This window comes from Anticarsia gemmatalis, chromosome 1, assembly GCF_050436995.1.
Source record: "Anticarsia gemmatalis isolate Benzon Research Colony breed Stoneville strain chromosome 1, ilAntGemm2 primary, whole genome shotgun sequence".
Classification (NCBI taxonomy): Eukaryota; Metazoa; Arthropoda; class Insecta; order Lepidoptera; family Erebidae; genus Anticarsia; species Anticarsia gemmatalis.
In genome coordinates, this window is record NC_134745.1 from 8,804,809 (window position 1) to 8,826,472 (window position 21,664).

Here is a 21,664-nt window from a genome sequence, read left to right on the forward strand (position 1 = left end):
TATTTGTTAGCTTGAAACGAGAACAAGCAAAGTCGGTAGCACATTCGCTAACATAGCTGAGTGCTGAAAAGACTAAACTAGCAACAAGGGGCAACGTAAGCGCTTATTGAAATCAATGAGTTCTGAGTCAGCCGTTGTCTAGTCGGAGAGTCGGAGCATTCACACCCGCTTTTCGTCGCAGGTGTTCAGATGTCGGTACTCTATTGTTATCGTTATTAAAAACCTTGATGAAATTTCTTACAAAAAATGTCTGAACGATATTAAGTAGATAAATGTTGGCAAGAATTTCTTCGGTAATTTCATTGGTTTGATCACGCGTGTATCCATTGTGTTAATATACTTCGTAAAGTATCACTGTCAATTTGTTTACGAAAATCATGAATAAGCAATTATAGCAATAGCACTGTAGTAAGTCAAAAAGCAAACGCTCAATATATTTTACAATAAAGATAATAAAAGTTTTGCAATTTGTCGGTGTTTAATAGCCATATTGCGCTCCTTATAAACACTCAAGTGTTATTAGTCTACAATTGTCAACACTTGAAAGTTTGAAATCCAGAAGAAAATTGTAAATTAACTTTTATTAAGCCGCTGTGTGACTTCGCGCCAGACAATATCTGCTTGGAATTTTAACAAGGCGATAGAAATCGGTAATCTTTAAAGCCTGCGCTAACACAATGCTGTGGCGAAACGGAAACTCGCATCTTATTTTAGCCCTCCTTAATAATTTAGTCACGCCTCTGACTCCCCAGGTAGAAAATTGGAAATTGTGTCATCCATAGCGGAGTTGGCTAAAGAATTATATCTTCTTCAAAGAATTCGTCGGTGTCTGCCGGCGACGGAATATCAGTTTTATTAGCGCTATTCACGGTTGAGACCGGCGACGTACCTCAATCAATTCCGTCACTTTTCGAACGTGTTATGATTTATTTCACTGTTTGATTATAATGTAACATACGTGTATATTTATTTAGGTAGTTAGGATTTATATAATTGATTATTGATAAAGTAAATAGCAGTTTAATGTTATTCATCTAGTTAGGTATCTTACATGGAAGTGGCACTATAGTTAATTAAATTGTGTTAGATAAATTCGCTTTTTACGCGTGTGCGTGAATTCTCAACAAGTTTCCATTTTTCAGAAGCGTGTGAAAAAACATTTTGTCGTTGGGGCGCGGAGTGTGTATCCCTGGGGGACGGGCGAGCCCACTGCGCCTGCCCCGCTACATGTCCTACAGCCCCAGCGCCTGTGTGTTCCACGGCGGGCCGCACTTACCGTAACCATTGCTACTTACGTAAGGAAGCCTGTGAGCGTCGCCTCAACCTACGCGTCAAGCATGAGGGTGAATGTGGTAAGTCTCGTCATCTCGTACAAGCCTGCTACGTTATTTATTTAATGATGATTAAAATGTTACTCGGCTTAAATGGGAAATTCAATTTTGAAGCCGAGGTATTACGCTGAAATAACATCAATACAGTGCATTTGTTCATTTAAGTAAGTAGCGCGTTGAATTTATCTTTTCAAAATGGTTTTCAATAAATTTTCAAAAGTATTATCATTAATCTACAGAAGCAATGAACTTGATCAGTCGATCTCTCGAATTCATTGTGTGGAAAAATAATGCACACGCAACATAAATATAATTCTAACAATAAATTTCAAGGGTTTTTGTTAGTGCGTTTTGCTTTTAGATAGTAATGTTCACAACATGTCTTTTAATTGTATAAAACTAAAAAAACCTCCCCTAAGAAACTTATTCAATGAATACTTAAAACTAGTGAAGACAAGATACGAAGACGTAAGTGCTTTTGGTTTCTTATTACAGTAGTAATAATGTGTTAAAATTGTAGTCGTGTTCGCTCGTAACTTCGTAAGATTTTTCTGCAATTTAGTAAGGAAGTAGAGAAACCATAACGTTTTTAATTTTATTTTCGTTTTGTACTACTTCGTTTACGAGTAACAAGTTATTGCAAAGTAGCTTGTTTGTTTTAAGTGTTTAGCAAGCAGTAAGAAGCACTAATTATTCTGTCAAGTGAAGCGGATATTATAATCACCGTAATAATATAACTTAGTTTATTTATAGTTATTTTTTCTTAGTAATTACTAGCTTTTGTATTCTATGGGACAATATAGTAGTACGATATAATAATATATCTATGTACAGGCAATCTTATGGACTTGCAAATGTGGCGTAGTCTATAATGTAGCCGACTGCTAATCATGAGGTTACGGGTTTGATTCCCGGGTCGGGCAAAATAGTCTTTCTTCTGCTCGTTCTAGTCTCTATAGTAGCACGGAGTTTAGTAACGTGCCCGGAAAATGGTAATAGGCTCACTCCCTATTTCTTTGTACTTACATTATTAATAGCGAAACGTGGGTGGATAATATTCTAACATACACCTCTGCTTACATAGTCGTGTATAACAGGCGGATATTATGTGTTTGCGTAATCCAATAAATTATTAATTTTACCAAAAGATTCCTTTCATTACTCTTTTTTGCGCAGACGCGGGTGATCCATGTACCGGCGTTTCATGTCCAACCGGCGCGCGCTGCGTAGCAGCTTACGGTCAACCTGAATGTAGATGTCCAAGGAGTTGCCAACGAAGAAAACCTGTCTGTGGGACTGATGGCAAAGAATACGCGTCAGTATGCCACCTCGATAAACATGCGTGTGACAACCAACTCAATATCACCATCAAATACCATGGAAAATGCGGTAAGTTAAAAATAATGATATCACGCTAACCTTTAATTTTCAATCGTGTTTATGTTGTATAAGTTACGATACCTAATTAGTTTACATGACGTTTCGATCGAATTGCATCGATCGTGATCATAGGCTGTCAGTTGTTAAGGCCCGTTGCATTATAATGTTATAAGCCATGGGAGCTTAAAATCGTTAAGTTAAAAATATTTCCCAAAAAAAGACGGAGTGTATAGGCCTTCTAGGTATTTATTTCGTCCAGTACATTTAGTCCATAAACAGTTATTTACGTCATTTCTACTACGTGTGTCCTAAATTGGCTTGATACGCTCAGTCGCGCAGCTGCTGGTCTGTTTATTGATGGATCTGCCATTTAATTCTGAAATTATGGAATTGTTGGTCCTATCAAATTTATAACCTAATAATATTGATTGAATAAAATAAAAAATGGTTATTTAATATAAGCGAGGTTATCAAGTCTTTGAAGAAGAATGACATCATTAATAGAACCGTCACGGGAAAGTAGCGCCCTCTTCCTTTTTGATCTAAATTGCTATAATCATCACAGTCGACAGCCTCCACGATTAATGATAGCATTGTGCAGATATTAATATAGCTATGGGCTTTAGCCTCTCACTTTCCATGAAGACACATTTAACCTAAATGACATAAAAGAATATAAAGGATTGGCCACTCCCTCTATTCGTTACCCATTAAGAGGATCACAAATTACTATTGATAAAAAAGAAGATTTTGTACTTTGAATAAGTTTTCTGCAAGTAAAATTACCGGCTTCCCGGAAGTTGCAACAGCTAGAATTACTTGGAAGAAGCGTAGATATTCTTTGCATATAAATGTTACATAAATTATTATAAAGTTCCCGTCTTAAAACTATTATAAAAACTGTGACAAAACTAATTTTTAATACGCCCACTTTGCAAGCCACAATAATTTTAATGAGGGATTATTAATTAAAACATAATGACGGCGTATTGTTAGTGTCGATCTTTGAGAGCATAAAAGGAACTCGTTAAGAGAAGGTCTTCTCTTAATAATAGACGCGAGGCGCACAAAAAGGGTCAACATTTCATTTTGCCCGTGTCAGATGACGTGACTGTCCCGGAATGAAATCGGGCTCACTGAGAAAACGTGCGTAGAAAGGTGACATGCCTTCTGTCATTCTTCTTTTATTGAAAAAGATCCACTTAGCCTCATATCGCCAATACACTGTATGTAACTAAGACGTTGACTTCTCAATAAATCCCTTTTATTGCCAAAGTAAATCAAAGTCGTAAGTGCTGCGACAAACATTGTTATTTTCCTATTTCATACAATAAAACGATAAAGTTGCCTACTTATGTTTTTGTAACCTAATAATGTTATGTACGCAGTATAAAGCTTTCAATCCTAAAAGTTAGACAAACTCTAATAGGCTCAGATATTTTTTCTCATGCGAACAAAATTGGGTTGTATATTTCTTTTTCATACGAGTAATTTAATCTGTTTTAGTTTATGTACTTACATCTCGCCAACCCTTTTCACTAAACTTGTCCTCGAGTATTCGATTTGAACTACTTTGAATTTGTACAAGACCGAATGCCCGTACATTCCAACATCCTTTGTAAGATCCTCTATTTACATTACTCCAGCTTGCTCTTTTGTGCTCTTATTAGATTGTTTCATCATCGTCTGAACTCTTTTATTAAACAAAACGGTCGTGCCTGAGATACGGCCTTATACAGACAAAAGGATTAGGACTATTTTGGTAAAGTTTTTGTAATGTACTGCTAAATTTTATTTAAAGTGGTCAGACTGGTCAGTCTTGGAGACAAATTCTTGGTCCATGATTCAATTTTTTTGTTCACAGATCCGTGTTCAGAACACGAATGCGCTGACGGCGGCATATGTCAGTTAAATGAAGTGCGAGCGCCCGTCTGCAGATGTGGTCCACCATGCGATCTGTTCGTACGACCCGGATCCGCTGTGTGTGGCTCCGATTACAGGGACTATCCGAGCGAATGCGCTTTGCGACGAGAATCATGTCGAACTCGACAGCAACTTACTATTGCTTACAGAGGAGAATGCGCTACGGGTAATTTTCCTCATTTGATCGCTTACAACATATTGAACTTGGTTCTTTTTCTTTTGAAAATCTTATTTTATAATAAATAGTCATCTACCCAAGAATCTAGTCTCTAATCTAAAATTAAATCTTTACTCGGAAATGTAAAGAGGCGGCTTATTTGTATCCCGTGTTGAGGAGACATTTTGTCCTTAGAAAAGTAATTGGGTACGAGCATCGAAGCGTCAAGCCGACCCGAATGAAATTGTGGCAAGAATGGAATAATTTCATTATTTGGTATTAAAGTTTTAATATTGGAAATGTTGCTTTGTCTCAATTTCTGTCCATCAGCGTTAACAAAATTTTGGGTGAAATTGTTCGTAACAAATTTGTGTCAGGTCCCTTTAAGATTTAATAGATTTGAAAGCTGTCATCGGCGTGTTTAAATTGACTGTAAGATATAATAATAATAATAAATTTCTTTGATGTCGAATAGCTCAACATCCGTGCGACTCAGTGAAGTGTGGTTCGCGGGAACATTGTTCATTGGACGTCCGAGGGGTGGCAGTATGCGGATGCGGTGCAGAATGCGAGCCGGTGGTGCGGCCCGTGTGTGGCTCGGACGGACGCACGTACGACAGTCGGTGCCACTTGGACCGCGCCTCGTGTCTCGATAACCGAGATGTGAGAGTTGCTTACACAGGACCTTGCGGTGAGTTGAATGTTTTCAGACGTAAAATTGGACCCGTCACTGTGTGTAGCGGTTTAGTAAGTTTGTCTTGGGATTTGACTTTGAATAGACTTTGATTTATGCTATTCAGTGGTTTTGACCTTGTTTGTATTGGGTGTTTTGATAAATAAGAATATATTTTTGATAGCGTAATATGTATTTTGTAAAAATCAGGCGTAGAAAATCCTTGCGCGCGCGCATCATGTCCATGGGGCGGAGCGTGCGTGGCTCGCGGTGGCGCGGCGCAGTGTGCCTGCCCCGTGTGTGACGCGACGCTAACTCCCGTGTGTGCCTCCGATACCAACACTTATGGCTCCGAGTGCAAGATGAGAATGCACGCGTGCCAAGAAGGCGTGCCTGATGGAGAACTAAGAGTACTCTACAATGGCACTTGCCGTAAGTAGTATTTGCTTTTGATTTATTAGATAGATTAGTTAGTTACAACTTATGTGGAAGGCAGGTAGCCCAGAAATAAAGTTCCCGGTGATGCCGCGGAATGATGGCGGGATGATCAAGACACATGCAAAACATACATTTGAAATTTTCTGTTTTGATAAATTTATTTAAGTCGAAAGTTAAGTTTAGAGTTCTTATCGCTGGAGCATTTAATTATTATAATACGGTTATATTTATCGTTATTAAAAAGCACCGTTTTTTAAAATGTCTGAAGGGAGGAAGAAATAAATCTATCTTCGTATTTCTAAACAAACGCTTTTAAAACTAATTTATTATAACAACTTTTGTAATTAATATAGGTAGGTGGAATACAACTTTCTAGTGGCGTAGAAAACAAAGTTTATCTTTTGAAAGTACAGTATTTACGATTTCACAATGTATTTGTTCGCGGATGATTCATTTTCTTTACATTTCTAAAGAGTATAAAATGCTTTCATGGGTCATTTAAATTAAAGTCTCTCCACCGCACCGCCGAATTCGGGGATGAAATATAATTCCAAATTTTTACGTGAAAAATTGCTATCAATTTCCCGTGATGAAAATCTTTCCTTTATGAAATTGTCAATAAGAGACGCACAAGATTCTTTTCCAATAAAAAATCTCTTGTGGCGTTCGTGATTTTACGTAAATTTATTTGTAAATAAAATGATAGACTTTTTTCTATTTCAAGATTTTTGCCTTTGCTCCGGCTTAATGAAAATGATAGATATTTTTCTATGAACTTTACAAAAGCACTGAAGCTTGAATAGGTCATGATGTAGTACAAATTTATGAAAAGAAATTTGAAAATAAATGCGCAGAAATCGAACAGACGTTTAATTCATTTTGATTTAAAGATATCGATATGAAAGAAGGAATCCTTTTACATGCATTCACGTTTAGAACTCTTTGTTGTTGAGCACAGCTCACTAGAGATTTCTAACAAGAATATTCTATATGAATATTCGACGAGAAAAAACTGAATGGTGCTCGTAGTTTCACGTTTAATCAACCAGTGCAGCCTTACATGAGAGCTCATTTATTTCCACCGAAACTCATTCAGTTCAATTTGTTGGCGGAACTCAACACAGTAATAAATTGTTCGAAACTATATCATTGCGCACTGAAATGTCAATTAGAGATTAAAATGGCTCAATGGAAATTGAACACGACGCGGATTGATGAACGGAGAATACGGATTAATGTTATTATTTGAAGGCGTCCAAGCCTGACTATTAATTATGAAAACAATATTTGATAGAGACGCTCACTGGCTTTAAGTCACAGTTTAATGGAATTTCTTTCAAAGGGTTGCGAGCTTATCATTTGTCGATAAATCACAAAGGCCTCTCTAAATAGAATTACTGGTAATCAATCATTTTGTCCTAAAATTACGTAGCAGCAGAATTTATGGGCAAAAGTGTTTGATTTACGTGTAAACGTTTTAACTCTTTGTATGTTTTATGTGTTCTGTGATTTATGCTTTGATAAAATATTGACATTCAATTTACTTTGGCGTAAAACAACTGTTCGCTCCTTTTTTGTGTGTTACGTCGTATTTATCTATTAGTATATACCTACGATTTTCTTATACAAAAGGTGTTTATTTAAAATTATTTAAGCATTAAAGTATACGGTAGTAATGTCTGGTTTGAAAATTTACATAAAATATTTATCACACAGAGACTTGCTCGGACATCGTATGCAAAGGCGGTGGCGACTGCATCGTGGACTCCGACACCGGCCGTCCTACATGTCGCTGCAACCACAATTGCACTGAGGCTCAGGTATTGTACACACAATAGTTCCCTAACAAATACTATTATATGCTGTATTTGTTTTATCAGAAGTTGAAATTTACTCTTATACTGTATTTTTGTATCTGTAATAATACAGTCCTAATGTTTGCCTAACATATTTTTTTTTTTAGTACTCGTTAATACTCATACGTAAAAGTCAGGGCTGGTCCAGCAAAACGCGATGCAGATGAAACAACATAGTATGTGAAAGTGTCAGACTTTCACGCACATAATCTTTTCCAACACCGCGCACAGTTTATTGACAAACCGCAAAGCGGGCATCATTTAAAGTAAATACCATTACATCGCTCTACTGTGACTAATAGGACCATTTCTATACCTCTCAGTTAGCACGTCAGCCCGCTGCGGTCGGTAAATAGATTAATATTCCTATAACGTAACGTTAACATCGCTGCATAAAGCATTCCAGCCAAATTCCCGTACCTCGCACCGATGCAGTAGGTAGCCTCAATGGATACGTGAAATCATGATAACGAGGTATTCCAAGCATCCTCCACAAGGATATTTAAGGGTAATCTGTTATAATTAATACGTGGTATACGTATTATATGTTCAGAATTTCACGCTTGTTGGGTGATTGGCGCTTAGCGCGATATTAAGCCGTCTACAGTAACGTATTAAGTTATAGTGCGAGTAGTTCGTGTTTACGCCGCTTAAGATTATACGCGAAGCGGTCGGATAATGTTTAGAGAATCGCTCGTATTCTGAGAAGAAAGTGCAAACGGTTCTTATATAACAATAACATCTCGTGGAAATATGATTCAAAGCTATTTCTCCGTAGCGGACATTTACGAATAGCTCTAGAATATCCCCGGTTCTGTACGTACACGCGATGTTTCTCGTACAATACCTTAAATAGAACAGAAGATTCGCATTATTTAAATACAAATTAAATATGAAGTGCAACATGATTGTTAAGTTAAGATGTATTATTCAATTTATTGCTCATTCTAATAACTTCTTAAAGCTCACTTTCAAACCAATCAAGTTGAGCCGATTTTAAACAATACACCGAAATAAGCTACCAAACAATACACATAATTGGTGAAAGAGCTGTGATTATACCGGTTTGTTTTCAGAGCCGGATAATAATAGGCTCAACAATAATATTGCTTAAATATCCTCTTAATTTGTTAATTAAGTACTTTATTCTTGTTGGCATTTTGAGGTTGACGTATTGATAATAAAAATGTTATGAACGTGAATGGAATAAGTCTGAATGACCAAGGAAATACTTATACTCTGTTTGCGGAAGATTAATGAAATCCTGGCGCAGTGTCCACGATAAATAATAGATTCGTGAGCCATGAGATTATTCTAGATTATTTTCTTATTTCTATGCGGAGGTGCTCAGATGCGTAATCTTTGTTTCTGTCCCAAATTGCCTTATAAGTTACGCTCTTTGCGACTTAAGCACCGACATGGTAAACGCGCCTAATATTGCTCAAATTAATGTTATAGCTGATATTAAGGTAGGTCTGTTTTTTCTTGCGTTTAGCTATTTTATGCCAGATCAATAAAGCGGCTTTGTCCACCTTCAATGGTAGTTGATTATTCCATTACAGAATGTTCGAACGCGTCTTAAGCCAAATAAAATAGGAGCTGATTAGTAACTTCGATATTTGTAGTATTCTCAAAAAATAAAAAAAATGTTACCTTTTAAAACAGAGCATATGGTTTAATATTATAACATTTTATGAAACATTTCTCTCCAAAGCATTTGGGGTTATCGTGAATTTTCCCGTTGTGTTTCTGGCAGGAATCAGACGTGGTATGCGGGAGCGACGGACAAACGTACCCATCGCAGTGCGAGCTGGACTCGACAGCGTGTCGCGAACAAGGTGATCTGCGGCTTGCTTACAAAGGAGATTGTGGTGAGTACTATAATACTTGTGTCATTTTGAACATGAATTATAATTTTACACAATAATACTTGTGGCGTTTTCAAAATGAATTACAATTTTATAATATAATCTTATTATAATTATATTAAACTACACGTTTTTAGCTATTATGTACAGTCAGTTAAAAAAGTCACACGAAATTTTAATAAGTACTTACCTGAACAAAATCGGACAGGATTAAACAATTCAATAAATTTTAAACACATTTCGATGTAAAGTGTTTTCGAAAGACTGAATATTTTCAGCGACTTTTATTGACTGTTCCTACGTTATACGTCAAATATTATTGAAGTTCATTTGTTTGCCATTTAGTATATATAATACATACTTACTTTCCAGCGATGTACATTTAAATGTACGCAAACTGTGTTATAAAACAATAACGAATTAGAAAACAATATCTAAATATTCCTCCTACTCATATCATTATACTTTAAGCATATGAATAAAGCTACCTCTTAACTAGCAAATACTTTCTCCATTTATCGTTATTAATCTTAATATTTTAATTTTTGATTCCACACTTATAACTTAAACTATATTTTATTATGTAAATAGCTACTAAATTATAGTGAAATTATTATATTGACAAGATTTTATTAAAATTCCGAGCCCACGTAATTGAAGACGAATCGTAAATAGTGATGTTTACGATTACGATGACAACTACATAATAAATAGCGTTCGACAAACCTTTACAAACGATTCCGAAATACAGCAGAATTATAACATAAAATTCTGTCGATTCTAGTTATTCACTTAGTTTATTTTAGGATATTACAATATTAGCCTCTGAAAGCTTTTAAGCATCAAATTATTCGGATTAAATAATTCGCTGCTCTGTCGCTTTTTGACAGTTTTAAAACTTTTAAATCTAAATCAGTAAATAAATTTCATAAATGAAACCGGGTCGTTGAATTAATGTACTGTGTTATCTAAACACCGTTTCCGAGTATTATGCTTATTTCGGACTAAAAATTGCCTCAAAAATATTTTGGAGAGTCTAATCTTGTTTCAGAAGAGATTACACAAAAAATCGTGCAACAAGGAAAAATTTCGTCGGTATTTTTCGAAACTTTGTACATCGTTCTTTGAAAAGGACACAAAAGATTAAAAGCCTGCCTAACAATATGGGCTGAGCACTGTTCCGTAGGTTCTTGAATTAGAATATTCACGAAAAATAAATCTAGCATGAATAAGGTCAAAGGAATGATTCCTTTATGCTCACATGTGGAGGGTGAGAGTTGAGAATTTTCATTAATCACTTTTTTGTTTGGTAAATTAAGAAGATTGACGACAAAATCCTCTTTTTACTAACATACCGTGCAAAAGTCAATGTAGCGATCTATAGTTTTAACTATAAAGTTCGTTCATTAGTTTATTCTCAACTTCCCAATACTACTGTTACTTAATTTCAAAATAAAATACGTATGTTTGAAACTTGTTGTGTGTATTTTCTTCCTTGCCTGATCAATTTTCTTCGAGTCAACGTATTTCATTCCAGTATGTTATCCCAAGGGTGAAATATGTCGCTTGTATGACAAAATTTAAATGAATCATGACTGATTGTGTTTTTGTTAATACTTAATCAAATTAAAATTAAATAAGTACTTTTGTGAATTATCAATTAAGTACTTCATAGTAATAAACCTCACCTTATCTCTTAAGTTAAGACCGTTTATGTGTTGAAACTAGCTCATAATGTCACCATTTTGGGTATAATAACAAAAATATCTGCAAATTTTACCTTGTTTTAAACTTTGTGAGCACACCCATGTACCGTTTGTATAAAAAAGATGTTTAATTTTGATAAGAACCGACAACATAAAAATACATCTTTATTATTTGTTTTGGTTCATAACCAAGGTCGAATTATAAACATAATACCTTACCTTGCGTCTAATGAACATCTCTATTATATTTACATTAAATCAATGAAATACACGTGTCGCTTTTGATGAAGTTTTTTAGTGAACTTTATAAATAGAATTTTGACATTAGGTTTCATGCATTCGCTGACAAATTTTCGTACGCTTAACGCTTATCCATATAATTAGATATTGTATTCTTTAAATATTCATTACATACATTTTAGTATTATGCGTAGAAGTCGCGATAGTTTAAAAAACGTCGCTTATCCATAACTCTTGAATCTACACATTACTCTTTTGTTCTTTTAAAACTTGAAACAATTTTATAAAGTGAGACATTTTTTAGAGAGACGTGATAGATTCTCGTATAACGCTGAAGGATTAGAGATCGATAGGGGATTACTCTCCCCATAACGGGCGCAGCCGAAACAGAGTCAGATTAAGTAAATCGCCTTTGTGCTGCATCCTCGGGTTACTTTGTTAATCGCGAGAGGCGCTATCTACGTCAGATTTAACTGTAATCCTATCTTTCTACGGAATAGTTATTGGCCTTTAAGCGGTTGGTGTTGTAGATTAAATGAAAGGCGAAAATTGTTGCATTTTATTTCGAAGAAGCAATGTCATTGGCTGTCACGTTGAGTTTTATAAATATACTTTATGGAGAAAAACAAATTGATATTTGTTATTTCATTTCAATGCAGCTAATGTAATATCAGTTTTACTTTATCTGTGTACCTCTATTATGTCAGCGAAAAGATACAGGTTTCCCTGTATCTTCCGAAAGTAAAGATTCCAATTCTATTGTTAACTTTAATATTCGAAGCAACTTATGGCTCAATGAGCCACAATCCGTTCAAATCGGACCTCGAGGAGAGAATACCTTATATCGGTAATAATACATCTATATTTCAATGCATTAAAATTTGTAAGAAAAAAATATTATGCAAAGTCCCGTTTGAAATCTGTAATTCACTTTGTGTAATAGAACCAGTAACAAATACCCCGGTATGTTCTTTACTCTACAACCACAGTAACTACACGCAATTATATTTACATGCTGTTGTAAAAATATATGGGAACCGTGTGTAGTGTAATTAGCTTCCGTATTTTAGCTTGAATACACATTACCATATTTATGGCGTCATTTAGTACTTGATGTGGTTGAATACTATTTAAAACTTTATTGTTGTTAAGTACACGGCAAAGTAATCAAAGCGCGAACATTTCAACTATGTTTAATGAACAATAAAGTTCCAGTGCTAACCTACATAAACCATAAATTCACGGGCTCTTGTGAAGAATAATAAAAGCTACTTGCAAATCTTTCAAGCGGAGATTGTTGTGTCTCAGAGTTCTTAGTTGAAAATTTTATTACAGAACATCTTCCATTCTCCGTCCAGCATTAATCGACCGCTTTCACAAGACTTTCATTTTGCGGAGAAGTGGTAAACAATCGTTATTAAATTTGCACGGGTGTCTTCCCTCATCCCTCAATGAGAGAACGAGGAAGACTAATTTTCCCTAACGGTAGAATGAGAAAGTACGATAGGAAGCACACAATTGTCCAACGTAATGACATTATCTGTTCAGCCATTCGTTTCTCGGAAAACTTCAGCCGGGGTGCTTACAGAGTCGTAACCTTGCCAGCGCAGACGAAATAAAACTCTTGCTTATATTATTATTTATGAGTCGCGCCACTCGCTTGTAGCGACTTCCTGCGAACCCTTTTTATAGATTTATTAAAATTGGAATTACGTTGTATGTTACATGTGGGCAATTTTTATAAAGTATGAAGCCACATAACCCTTTATACTTGCGTTGTGCAAGTTTATAACAAATTAGTACCACTAAACATCTGTCATTATTAAATGATTACTTAATACAACTAGTTTAATACCATCTACATTATTCACGAGATATATTTTCAACAGCTCTATGTGAAGGAGTTCAGTGCGCTTTCGGAGCACACTGTGCAGCAGGCGAGTGCATTTGTCCCACTGATTGCACTGGAGCTGCTCGGGAGCCAGTTTGTGGCAGCACCATGCAAACTTTCCCGAATGAGTGCGAACTACAAAAGGCAGCTTGCAGACTTCCTCCTCCCGCAACTCTACATGTCATATTTTACGGAGACTGCAAGGATAGACTAGCTGTCGTACCACCTATTGCTATGAGTACGTACTTTTTTGTTTTTATTTCATTTGTTTCTATTGTACCTACGTCGTTTTCTCATCTAACATTACTAACTCCTATTAACTGTGCCAAAGTTTAATGAAACGTTAAGACGTATTCCATTAAAACCCTCGGAACCATCACCGTAAAAACGCTAGGGTGAATTCAGAATATTTACCATCGGACCGCCATCAACGTAGTTGTTAGCAGTAATTTCAATAAAGCGACCCATCCTCGATCAATTAACTAACTTTCCGCTTTATCGCTCGACTAACACGCAAATATTTGGGTGGGGGTGGGTAGCTACGACCGCGATGACCACGACCGAGGTGGAGGACGGGTCGACGGATTCTTGGGGAGCGACGGACCAGGACGGGACTGCCAACCCTACTGCGTGTCGGGACATTCGCTGCGATTTCGGCGCCAGCTGCGAAATTGGCTCTGACGGTTATCCTCGATGCTCCTGTCTCTTTGAATGTCCGCCTGACAATGAATACTTCCCCGTCTGCGCTTCAGACTTCAGGCTTTACCCTAGTCTTTGCGCTATGCGCAAGGAGGGCTGCCAAAAACAACTTGAGCTAAGATTACGACCCCTGGACTTGTGCAAAGGTTTGTTTTAATGCTAACACCTACTAACAGTAGTTAGTTAAGTAGTTTGAAATTGTTTAATGTTGTCACATCTGAAGTTCGTCCCGACAATGAATGATTGTTACCACAGGTATGGAAGTAAGACCGTGCGGTAATAATAAAGCGATGATCGATCCTACCACTGGGCTTGAGATAGACTGTGGTAATGGACCACATAGACAAGACTGCCCTGTTGGTAGCTACTGTCACATTACATTGACTGCGGCAAGGTGCTGCCCTAAAAGTGAGTATCAAGTATTTAATAAATTAAGCATAATATTTTTACGAAGTAGCATTTAATATCTTGGTAATTATTATTGTCTAAAACCTTCTGTAAATTGATTATCCAAACACTCACAATTGATAAATCTGCAGTCAGCTAACAATAAATGAAATTATATGTAGCTAAAATACAGAAAAGTTAAATACAAGTTACAACACTTTTAATGGAGTAACGTCCTTTTTTATCACAAGTTATTATAAAACAAACTTCTTAATTAAAAAGACTCCATGGCCATTATCAAATGTATTATTAAATGGAAATAATGTGTTATTACACTTGTAATATGTGTCTATTAGTTCTTCAATAGTCATTACTTTTATCGTGTCTAATTAAACTAAAATGTAATCCATTGAAGCTCACGAAGCGTCCATTACACTAATTGAGTACTCTGTCCATTTCACTAATGGACCAAGATCCCAGAGCTGCCAGACCTACGTCATTTTAGCAAAGCTGAAACTTTGAGGATTGTTAGTATAAAGGGCCTGTTAAGAGGTATGCACATCCACTACCTTGAAAGCGGGGCCGTTTCTGAGGTAGCGCGGAGTGAAGGTGCGTAAAAAACGACCCAACCTACGTCATAGTAGCAAAGCTGGTTTTCAGATATGTTATTAATGATATTATGTAGAATTAAAATTGACTATTGCCAGACCGTTTCCCGGGGCCGTTACTTCTGCCAGACGCCTTAAATGTTATAAAAAAATGAGGTCAACTACGTCATAGTAGCAAGCCTAAATTTTATATATGTTATTAAAGGTACACTTTTAAGACCCCCTGTATGCGGACAGACCATTCCGCAGGGCCCTTCGTCCCCTAGACGCCATTAAACTTTCCCTATGAGTGCTAGAGTAAGAGCATTATTCATACAAATAAATGAAAAACAATGGAATTAAAAAAATAAAAATTGAAAAATTATTGAATACTAGCTGACCCGCGCATCTTTGCTTGCGTCACTTAAGAGAGATAGGTCAAAATGTTACATAAACGGGTTATGTAACATTTTTCACTGGTACTCTGCTCCTATTGATCGTAGCGTGATGATATATAGCTTATAGCTTTTCTCAATAAATAGGCTATCCAACAGTAAAATATTATTTTATTCGCACCAGTAGTTCCTGAGATTAGCGCGTTCACACAAACAAAAAAACTTCTCATCTTTATAAAATTAGTATAGATTAAAAGTACTTGGAATGTTTAGGAAGATAAGTAACATTATTTTGGGAATTATTTAAAAAATAGATATGGTTTACACTATTCACAAAAATTATGAAAAAAAAATTGTAGTCATTCATCTTCATTATCATCATCATCATCGTCATTATCTGAGCTCTTACTTCCTTCATCAAATTGAATATTTAAATCATCTCCACCATCGTCTTCATTGTTACTTGAATTCTCTGTAAAAAAAAATGTAGGTAATGATGTTGAAAACAGTTACAAGTAGGTATATTGAAATAATTTATTGTTAAAATAAAATACCTAATTCGTTTTCAAGTGATTCTCTTACGAAACTTGGCAATTGATCACCATCAAACCACTTAAAATGATAATGGTTATCCTTTAAAACCCACCCATTATTTGCTGGGCTTAAAATGCTAGGACGCTTTATATGAGCAATTCTCCATACACTCGCAATGTAATTTGCTCGTCTAAATTGTTGAAGCAATTCAGATTTACAAGGAGGTAAATTACTAGCGTCGAATTTTTTAACATTTTGCCGGTGGAATTTCTCATTCACATCGCCGACTGTATACGTGTTAATGAAAAGTTGTAGCCGTGCAGCATCTACATCAATTAATCCGGGAACATTATATAACTCGCAGATAAATTTTTGAATTACATCAAATATATTTTGTTCCTTCGCTTTATCAATAGATAATTCAACTTCTCCGAATTGAACAAAAGCTTCTTGATATTCTGGCGATTTCTTCAAAATTTTAAATGGTCTGAGCTTGCCTTTTTTAAAGAAAGCAGGATTATAGTCGCATCCTGTCATAGCATGAAAGCCTATTAAGCTTCGACATACAGACGGACCCAAATGTTCATGGATTTTTGATAAATCAATATATCTTTGATTATTTCCGGTGCCTGTAAGTACCCAAACGCGAGAATGAACATCTTTTAAATTGTGTATATGACCCAGCATTATTACTGATACGTCAGTATCAGAACATCTGATTGCAATATTTTCATGAGTATCGATATTACATATGTGATAAATAATTTTCGTGTCTGCTTCTTCATGCTCTGGACACGATAAATTTTCCTCAATGCTTGATACAACTTTATTGTTAATAACGCTAAAAGAATGGCATTCAATAAAATTTACTTTAATTACTTTATTACCAATAAAAGGTACCATCTCATCTGTAGCGGAATGGTCTGTCCGCATACAGGGGGTCTTAAAATTGTACCTTTAATAGAGCTCAGATAATGACGATGATGATGATGATAATGAAAATGAATGACTACAATTTTTTTTTCATAATTTTTGTGAATAGTGTAAACCATATCTATTTTTTAAATAATTCCCAAAATAATGTTACTTATCTTCCTAAACATTCCAAGTACTTTTAATCTATACTAATTTTATAAAGATGAGAAGTTTTTTTGTTTGTGTGAACGCGCTAATCTCAGGAACTACTGGTGCGAATAAAATGATATTTTACTGTTGGATAGCCTATTTATTGAGAAAAGCTATAAGCTATATATCATCACGCTACGACCAATAGGAGCAGAGTACCAGTGAAAAATGTTACATAACTCGTTTATGTAACATTTTGACCTATCTCTCTTAAGTGACGCAAGCAAAGATGCGCGGGTCAGCTAGTATTCAATAATTTTTCAATTTTTATTTTTTTAATTCCATTGTTTTTCATTTATTTGTATGAATAATGCTCTTACTCTCGCACTCATAGGGAAAGTTTAATGGCGTCTAGGGGACGAAGGGCCCTGCGGAATGGTCTGTCCGCATACAGGGGGTCTTAAAAGTGTACCTTTAATAACATATATAAAATTTAGGCTTGCTACTATGACGTAGTTGACCTCATTTTTTTATAACATTTAAGGCGTCTGGCAGAAGTAACGGCCCCGGGAAACGGTCTGGCAATAGTCAATTTTAATTCTACATAATATCATTAATAACATATCTGAAAACCAGCTTTGCTACTATGACGTAGGTTGGGTCGTTTTTTACGCACCTTCACTCCGCGCTACCTCAGAAACGGCCCCGCTTTCAAGGTAGTGGATGTGCATACCTCTTAACAGGCCCTTTATACTAACAATCCTCAAAGTTTCAGCTTTGCTAAAATGACGTAGGTCTGGCAGCTCTGGGATCTTACTCTATAAACTTTCTAACATTTAACAACCAAACTATAATCATTGGTATTGTACAAACAGTGCAGATGGTATAATTATATCTGCTTCAAACAAATACTCCATTTAGTCAGTTGACTTTGCTTATTTGCTCAGTTACAATGAATCTCTTTTAATTAAAACCGAAACTGTGATTTGCAAAAGGTTATATTTTATTTACCGACCAATTTCACTATAGCTTTGAAATGTTTTCACCGTGCCAACCGTACTGCTTTCATGCATATAATATGATACCTAACTGGTGATTTGTCAGGGTGAAGATACTAACGGTACACGGCACCAACAGTAAATTGGATACAATCACGCTAGCCGTTGCCGGTTCGGATCCTTTGTCCCCATCTTATAAAATACTGTATTTTATTCACTCGTGTGCCGCGCATGCAACCGGAATTTGGGTAATAACTTGGATAATACATTATTGTGCAGACGATTCGAAGCAACTTGAGGAAAAGAAGATATCTCACTGTTCGGAGTCGGCATATGGGTGTTGTTCTGACGGTTCGACCGCAGCGTCGGGGCCTAATGAGGAGGGGTGTCCAATCACGAGTTCGACTTGCGGTTGTAACCGGCTCGGCTCGGTGTCGGATCGATGCGATGAGGAAGGACAGTGTGTTTGTCGGCCCGGTGTGGGCGGCCTCAAGTGTGACCGCTGCGAGCCTGGCTATTGGGGTCTGCCGAGGATCGGCTCTGGACATACTGGCTGTATACGTATGTGCTACCACTTTCATAAATGTTTTAGTTCAATGTAACATTCAGTTACCTACAAAATAAGTAAACAAATTTTCTAAAAGCATGACCCTATGTAGGTATATTTGGAACAACCTATTCAAAATACATTTTATTTCAGCGTGCGGTTGTTCAGCTTTCGGGTCGGTCCGAGAAGATTGCGAACAAATGACTGGAAGATGTGTGTGTCGAACCGGGGTTCAAGGACAAAAGTGTACCGTGTGTGCCGACCACCGACGCAGATTAGGACCCAACGGGTGCTCCGACCGTAAGTCGTATTTTCTTTAAAAAAACAACAACCCACTCTATACTGAGATTTAGGGTCCTCATTACAAAGGTACTTACAACAATGCCATGCCTAACCCATGTCAAGATGTTTTTGTATTAACCGTTTTTCTTTTTCGTACTGAGATAGGTTAGTTTCTTAGGCACCTACTATTTGGCGAATGTGCTTAATATAGGCGGAATTTCCCTTTTTCATGAAAGGATTAAAGTTTAATATAGCCGAAGTATTTACAAATGGAATATTTGCGAGGGCACGGAAGGTAAACATTGTGAATGAACTCGTAGGTACATACAAATAGTAAAATGGGTCGACTTTGGCTACGGTGAACTAAATATGAAAGTTCGAAAGGCACTTTACACGCACAATATTTATTGCGATCGTAGTCTAAGATCGCGATATTTATTGGTCTATTGATGTTTCGTGATATGGATCGTTATATTGTAAAATATGTATAGAGCGCCGTAATCTCCATGTTGTATTTTATTGTTTGGTAACACGATCGGAGGCAGATTGAAAGTCGAGACTATGATCTCGTTCATGCGATCCATCATAACTTTACGAACCTATCTAAAACTGGAAGGCTTATAGAACTAGGACATTGTAGTTCGTCATCAAAGTATGGAAGTGAGTTTCGTTTCTTTTTTATGCAGCTGAAACGGGTGGCGTAGTGTCATCATGCGCGGAACTGTCATGTTACTTCGGCGCGGTGTGCACGGAGCGTACCGGCGGTGCTTTGTGCGAATGTGCCGCGGCGCCCTGTCCTGATAGTGATACCAACATGCTGGTTAGTATTACATTCCGATGTCTCTATTGTTACTCTGTGTTATATCTTAATGACTTGTGTATTATTAGAATTTCATCAACAATTAATATCAAAACACAATCAGTAACTTCTCCATAACGAAACTGAAACCGTCTTGTATTCACTTTTAACAAACGAGCGTCGATGACAAATAGCTAAACCGACACCAACAGGTATGCGGCAGCGACGGGAAAACTTATGAGTCTGAGTGTCACCTGAAACTGCAAGCGTGCCGCACGCAAGAAGATATTGTTGTCCAAGCGTTCGGTCCTTGCAAACTGGGTGAAGTAGCCGGGACCGCCGGGCCCCCGCGACCTTCATCCCCCATACAATTCACGCAACAAGACGATGGAGCCGCCTCGAAATCAACAAGACATCTCCTTAACCCAGACAAATACTACAATAAATACGACTGGACTAGAAAAGAAACACCAAGCGATTTCGACGGCATACTCTCCGGGCAAAAGTTTAAAGGTGAGTGATTTACAACCGATACATATCTACATTTCACTAAACAAAACGTTCCATTGAAATGTTTGCGTACAAACAATTTTATCAGAGAGTATCCGCTTTTTCATTCTGTTATATTATTATGCCAATATTGAATCGTCAATATTTTATTTTACTTTTGCTATTTCATCGCGTCCGTCATGAGGGTTGGTTTTAGATTAACGTTTCGACGAGGATAACAATCATTTTGTTGTAACACATTTTCTTTTCAACACCACACTTTTAACGTTCCGGCAGTTTGTTACGTGTCTTTAATAAATGACTAGCACTTTAACAAACATTTTATAAAGTTTCATGGAACACCTGTTTCATGCTCCCCGTTGACTGCTTTTCTATGAAAACGGGTATTGTACACATAACAAGAATTGTTTTATGACTTTGATGACAATAATAAAATGTTATTAATTTTGAAGTTCGTCATTTATATTCAACAATAAAATGGCATATTCATTTGTAGTTGCTATTTGATTTACGACTAAGTATTTTGTTAATACGCCGATGATATTGGATTTTTCCAACATTACATTTTGGAATAAAAATCAACACATGACGTTTTATTTATAATATTCCATCCGTTAAAACAATAATTTAATCCTCTATTAGAGGAAAACTTTGTCATACCTTATTTCAAAGTGTACAACGTGAAACTAGGGTCAACATATTTTCTCTTTACCCAGCAACAACAGCAACAGTTGGATCTGGAGGGGCAGCGGGGGCAGTGGGCGCGTTGCTAGGGGATCTTTGTTCTGATGACTTGGATTGCGCCGCGCTACCCGGTGCGGAATGCGCGCGGGCAGCTTGCGTCTGCCGCGCAGGACATGTACCGACGTTACATCGGAAGGCCTGCGTTGGTAAGTAGTTTTAATTGGTTTTCAAAATATTACTTTTTAACCCTGTTCTGTCCTACTGCTGAAAAAGGGTCTTCTCCCAAAAGAGAGAGGGGTCAGATCTTGAGTTATTTTCTATTATCGTTTCTTCTTTTTGACAGAAATGTGGATTCTGCTACTATATTCTCAAATAATACCTGTTATGGTGTGTGTTTAATGGTAGTAGGTAGTTAATCAATATCAATTTCCGAAAACAAATTCAACTTAACGTGCACTTTTCCATAGCTCCTGGATAATAAGGCAGTTTACTGTTACAAATAAAATCCTAAGGATAAAATTGCATTACATAAAAAATATGACTATTCAATTCTGATTTTTATTAAAAACTAGCTGACCCGCGCAACTTCGCTTGCGTCACTTAAGATAATCATAATTTTCCCCGTTTTTGTAACATTTTTCACTGTTACTCTGCTCCTATTGGTCGTAGCTCGATGATATATAGCCTATAGCCTTCCTCGATAAATAGGCTATC

The 21,664-nt window shown here is 36.5% G+C and overlaps 1 protein-coding gene across 9 annotated transcripts in view; it reads left to right on the top strand.

The window, feature by feature from the left end:
- The window catches only part of LOC142974799 (agrin-like), a 156,035-nt gene that overhangs the window by 123,307 nt on the left and 11,064 nt on the right, over window positions 1-21,664 (top strand). For 4 of the 9 annotated variants that reach the window (XR_012959584.1, XM_076117343.1, XM_076117358.1 and 1 more), the window contains 15 exons: window positions 1,143-1,352; window positions 2,508-2,720; window positions 4,576-4,800; window positions 5,267-5,482; window positions 5,675-5,896; window positions 7,619-7,722; window positions 9,515-9,629; window positions 13,462-13,701; window positions 14,003-14,308; window positions 14,418-14,570; window positions 18,408-18,689; window positions 18,829-18,975; window positions 19,644-19,777; window positions 19,969-20,269; window positions 20,983-21,156. Coding sequence is in view for 8 of the 9 variants with exons in the window: in XM_076117343.1 (XP_075973458.1) it covers window positions 1,143-1,352; window positions 2,508-2,720; window positions 4,576-4,800; window positions 5,267-5,482; window positions 5,675-5,896; window positions 7,619-7,722; window positions 9,515-9,629; window positions 13,462-13,701; window positions 14,003-14,308; window positions 14,418-14,570; window positions 18,408-18,689; window positions 18,829-18,975; window positions 19,644-19,777; window positions 19,969-20,269; window positions 20,983-21,156 (3,042 nt within the window). In the remaining variant the exon portion in view is untranslated. The remainder of the gene's footprint in view (window positions 1-1,142; window positions 1,353-2,507; window positions 2,721-4,575; window positions 4,801-5,266; window positions 5,483-5,674; window positions 5,897-7,618; window positions 7,723-9,514; window positions 9,630-13,461; window positions 13,702-14,002; window positions 14,309-14,417; window positions 14,571-18,407; window positions 18,690-18,828; window positions 18,976-19,643; window positions 19,778-19,968; window positions 20,270-20,982; window positions 21,157-21,664) is intronic. The other 5 variants (XM_076117349.1, XM_076117366.1, XM_076117334.1 and 2 more) reach the window with 3 other exon arrangements.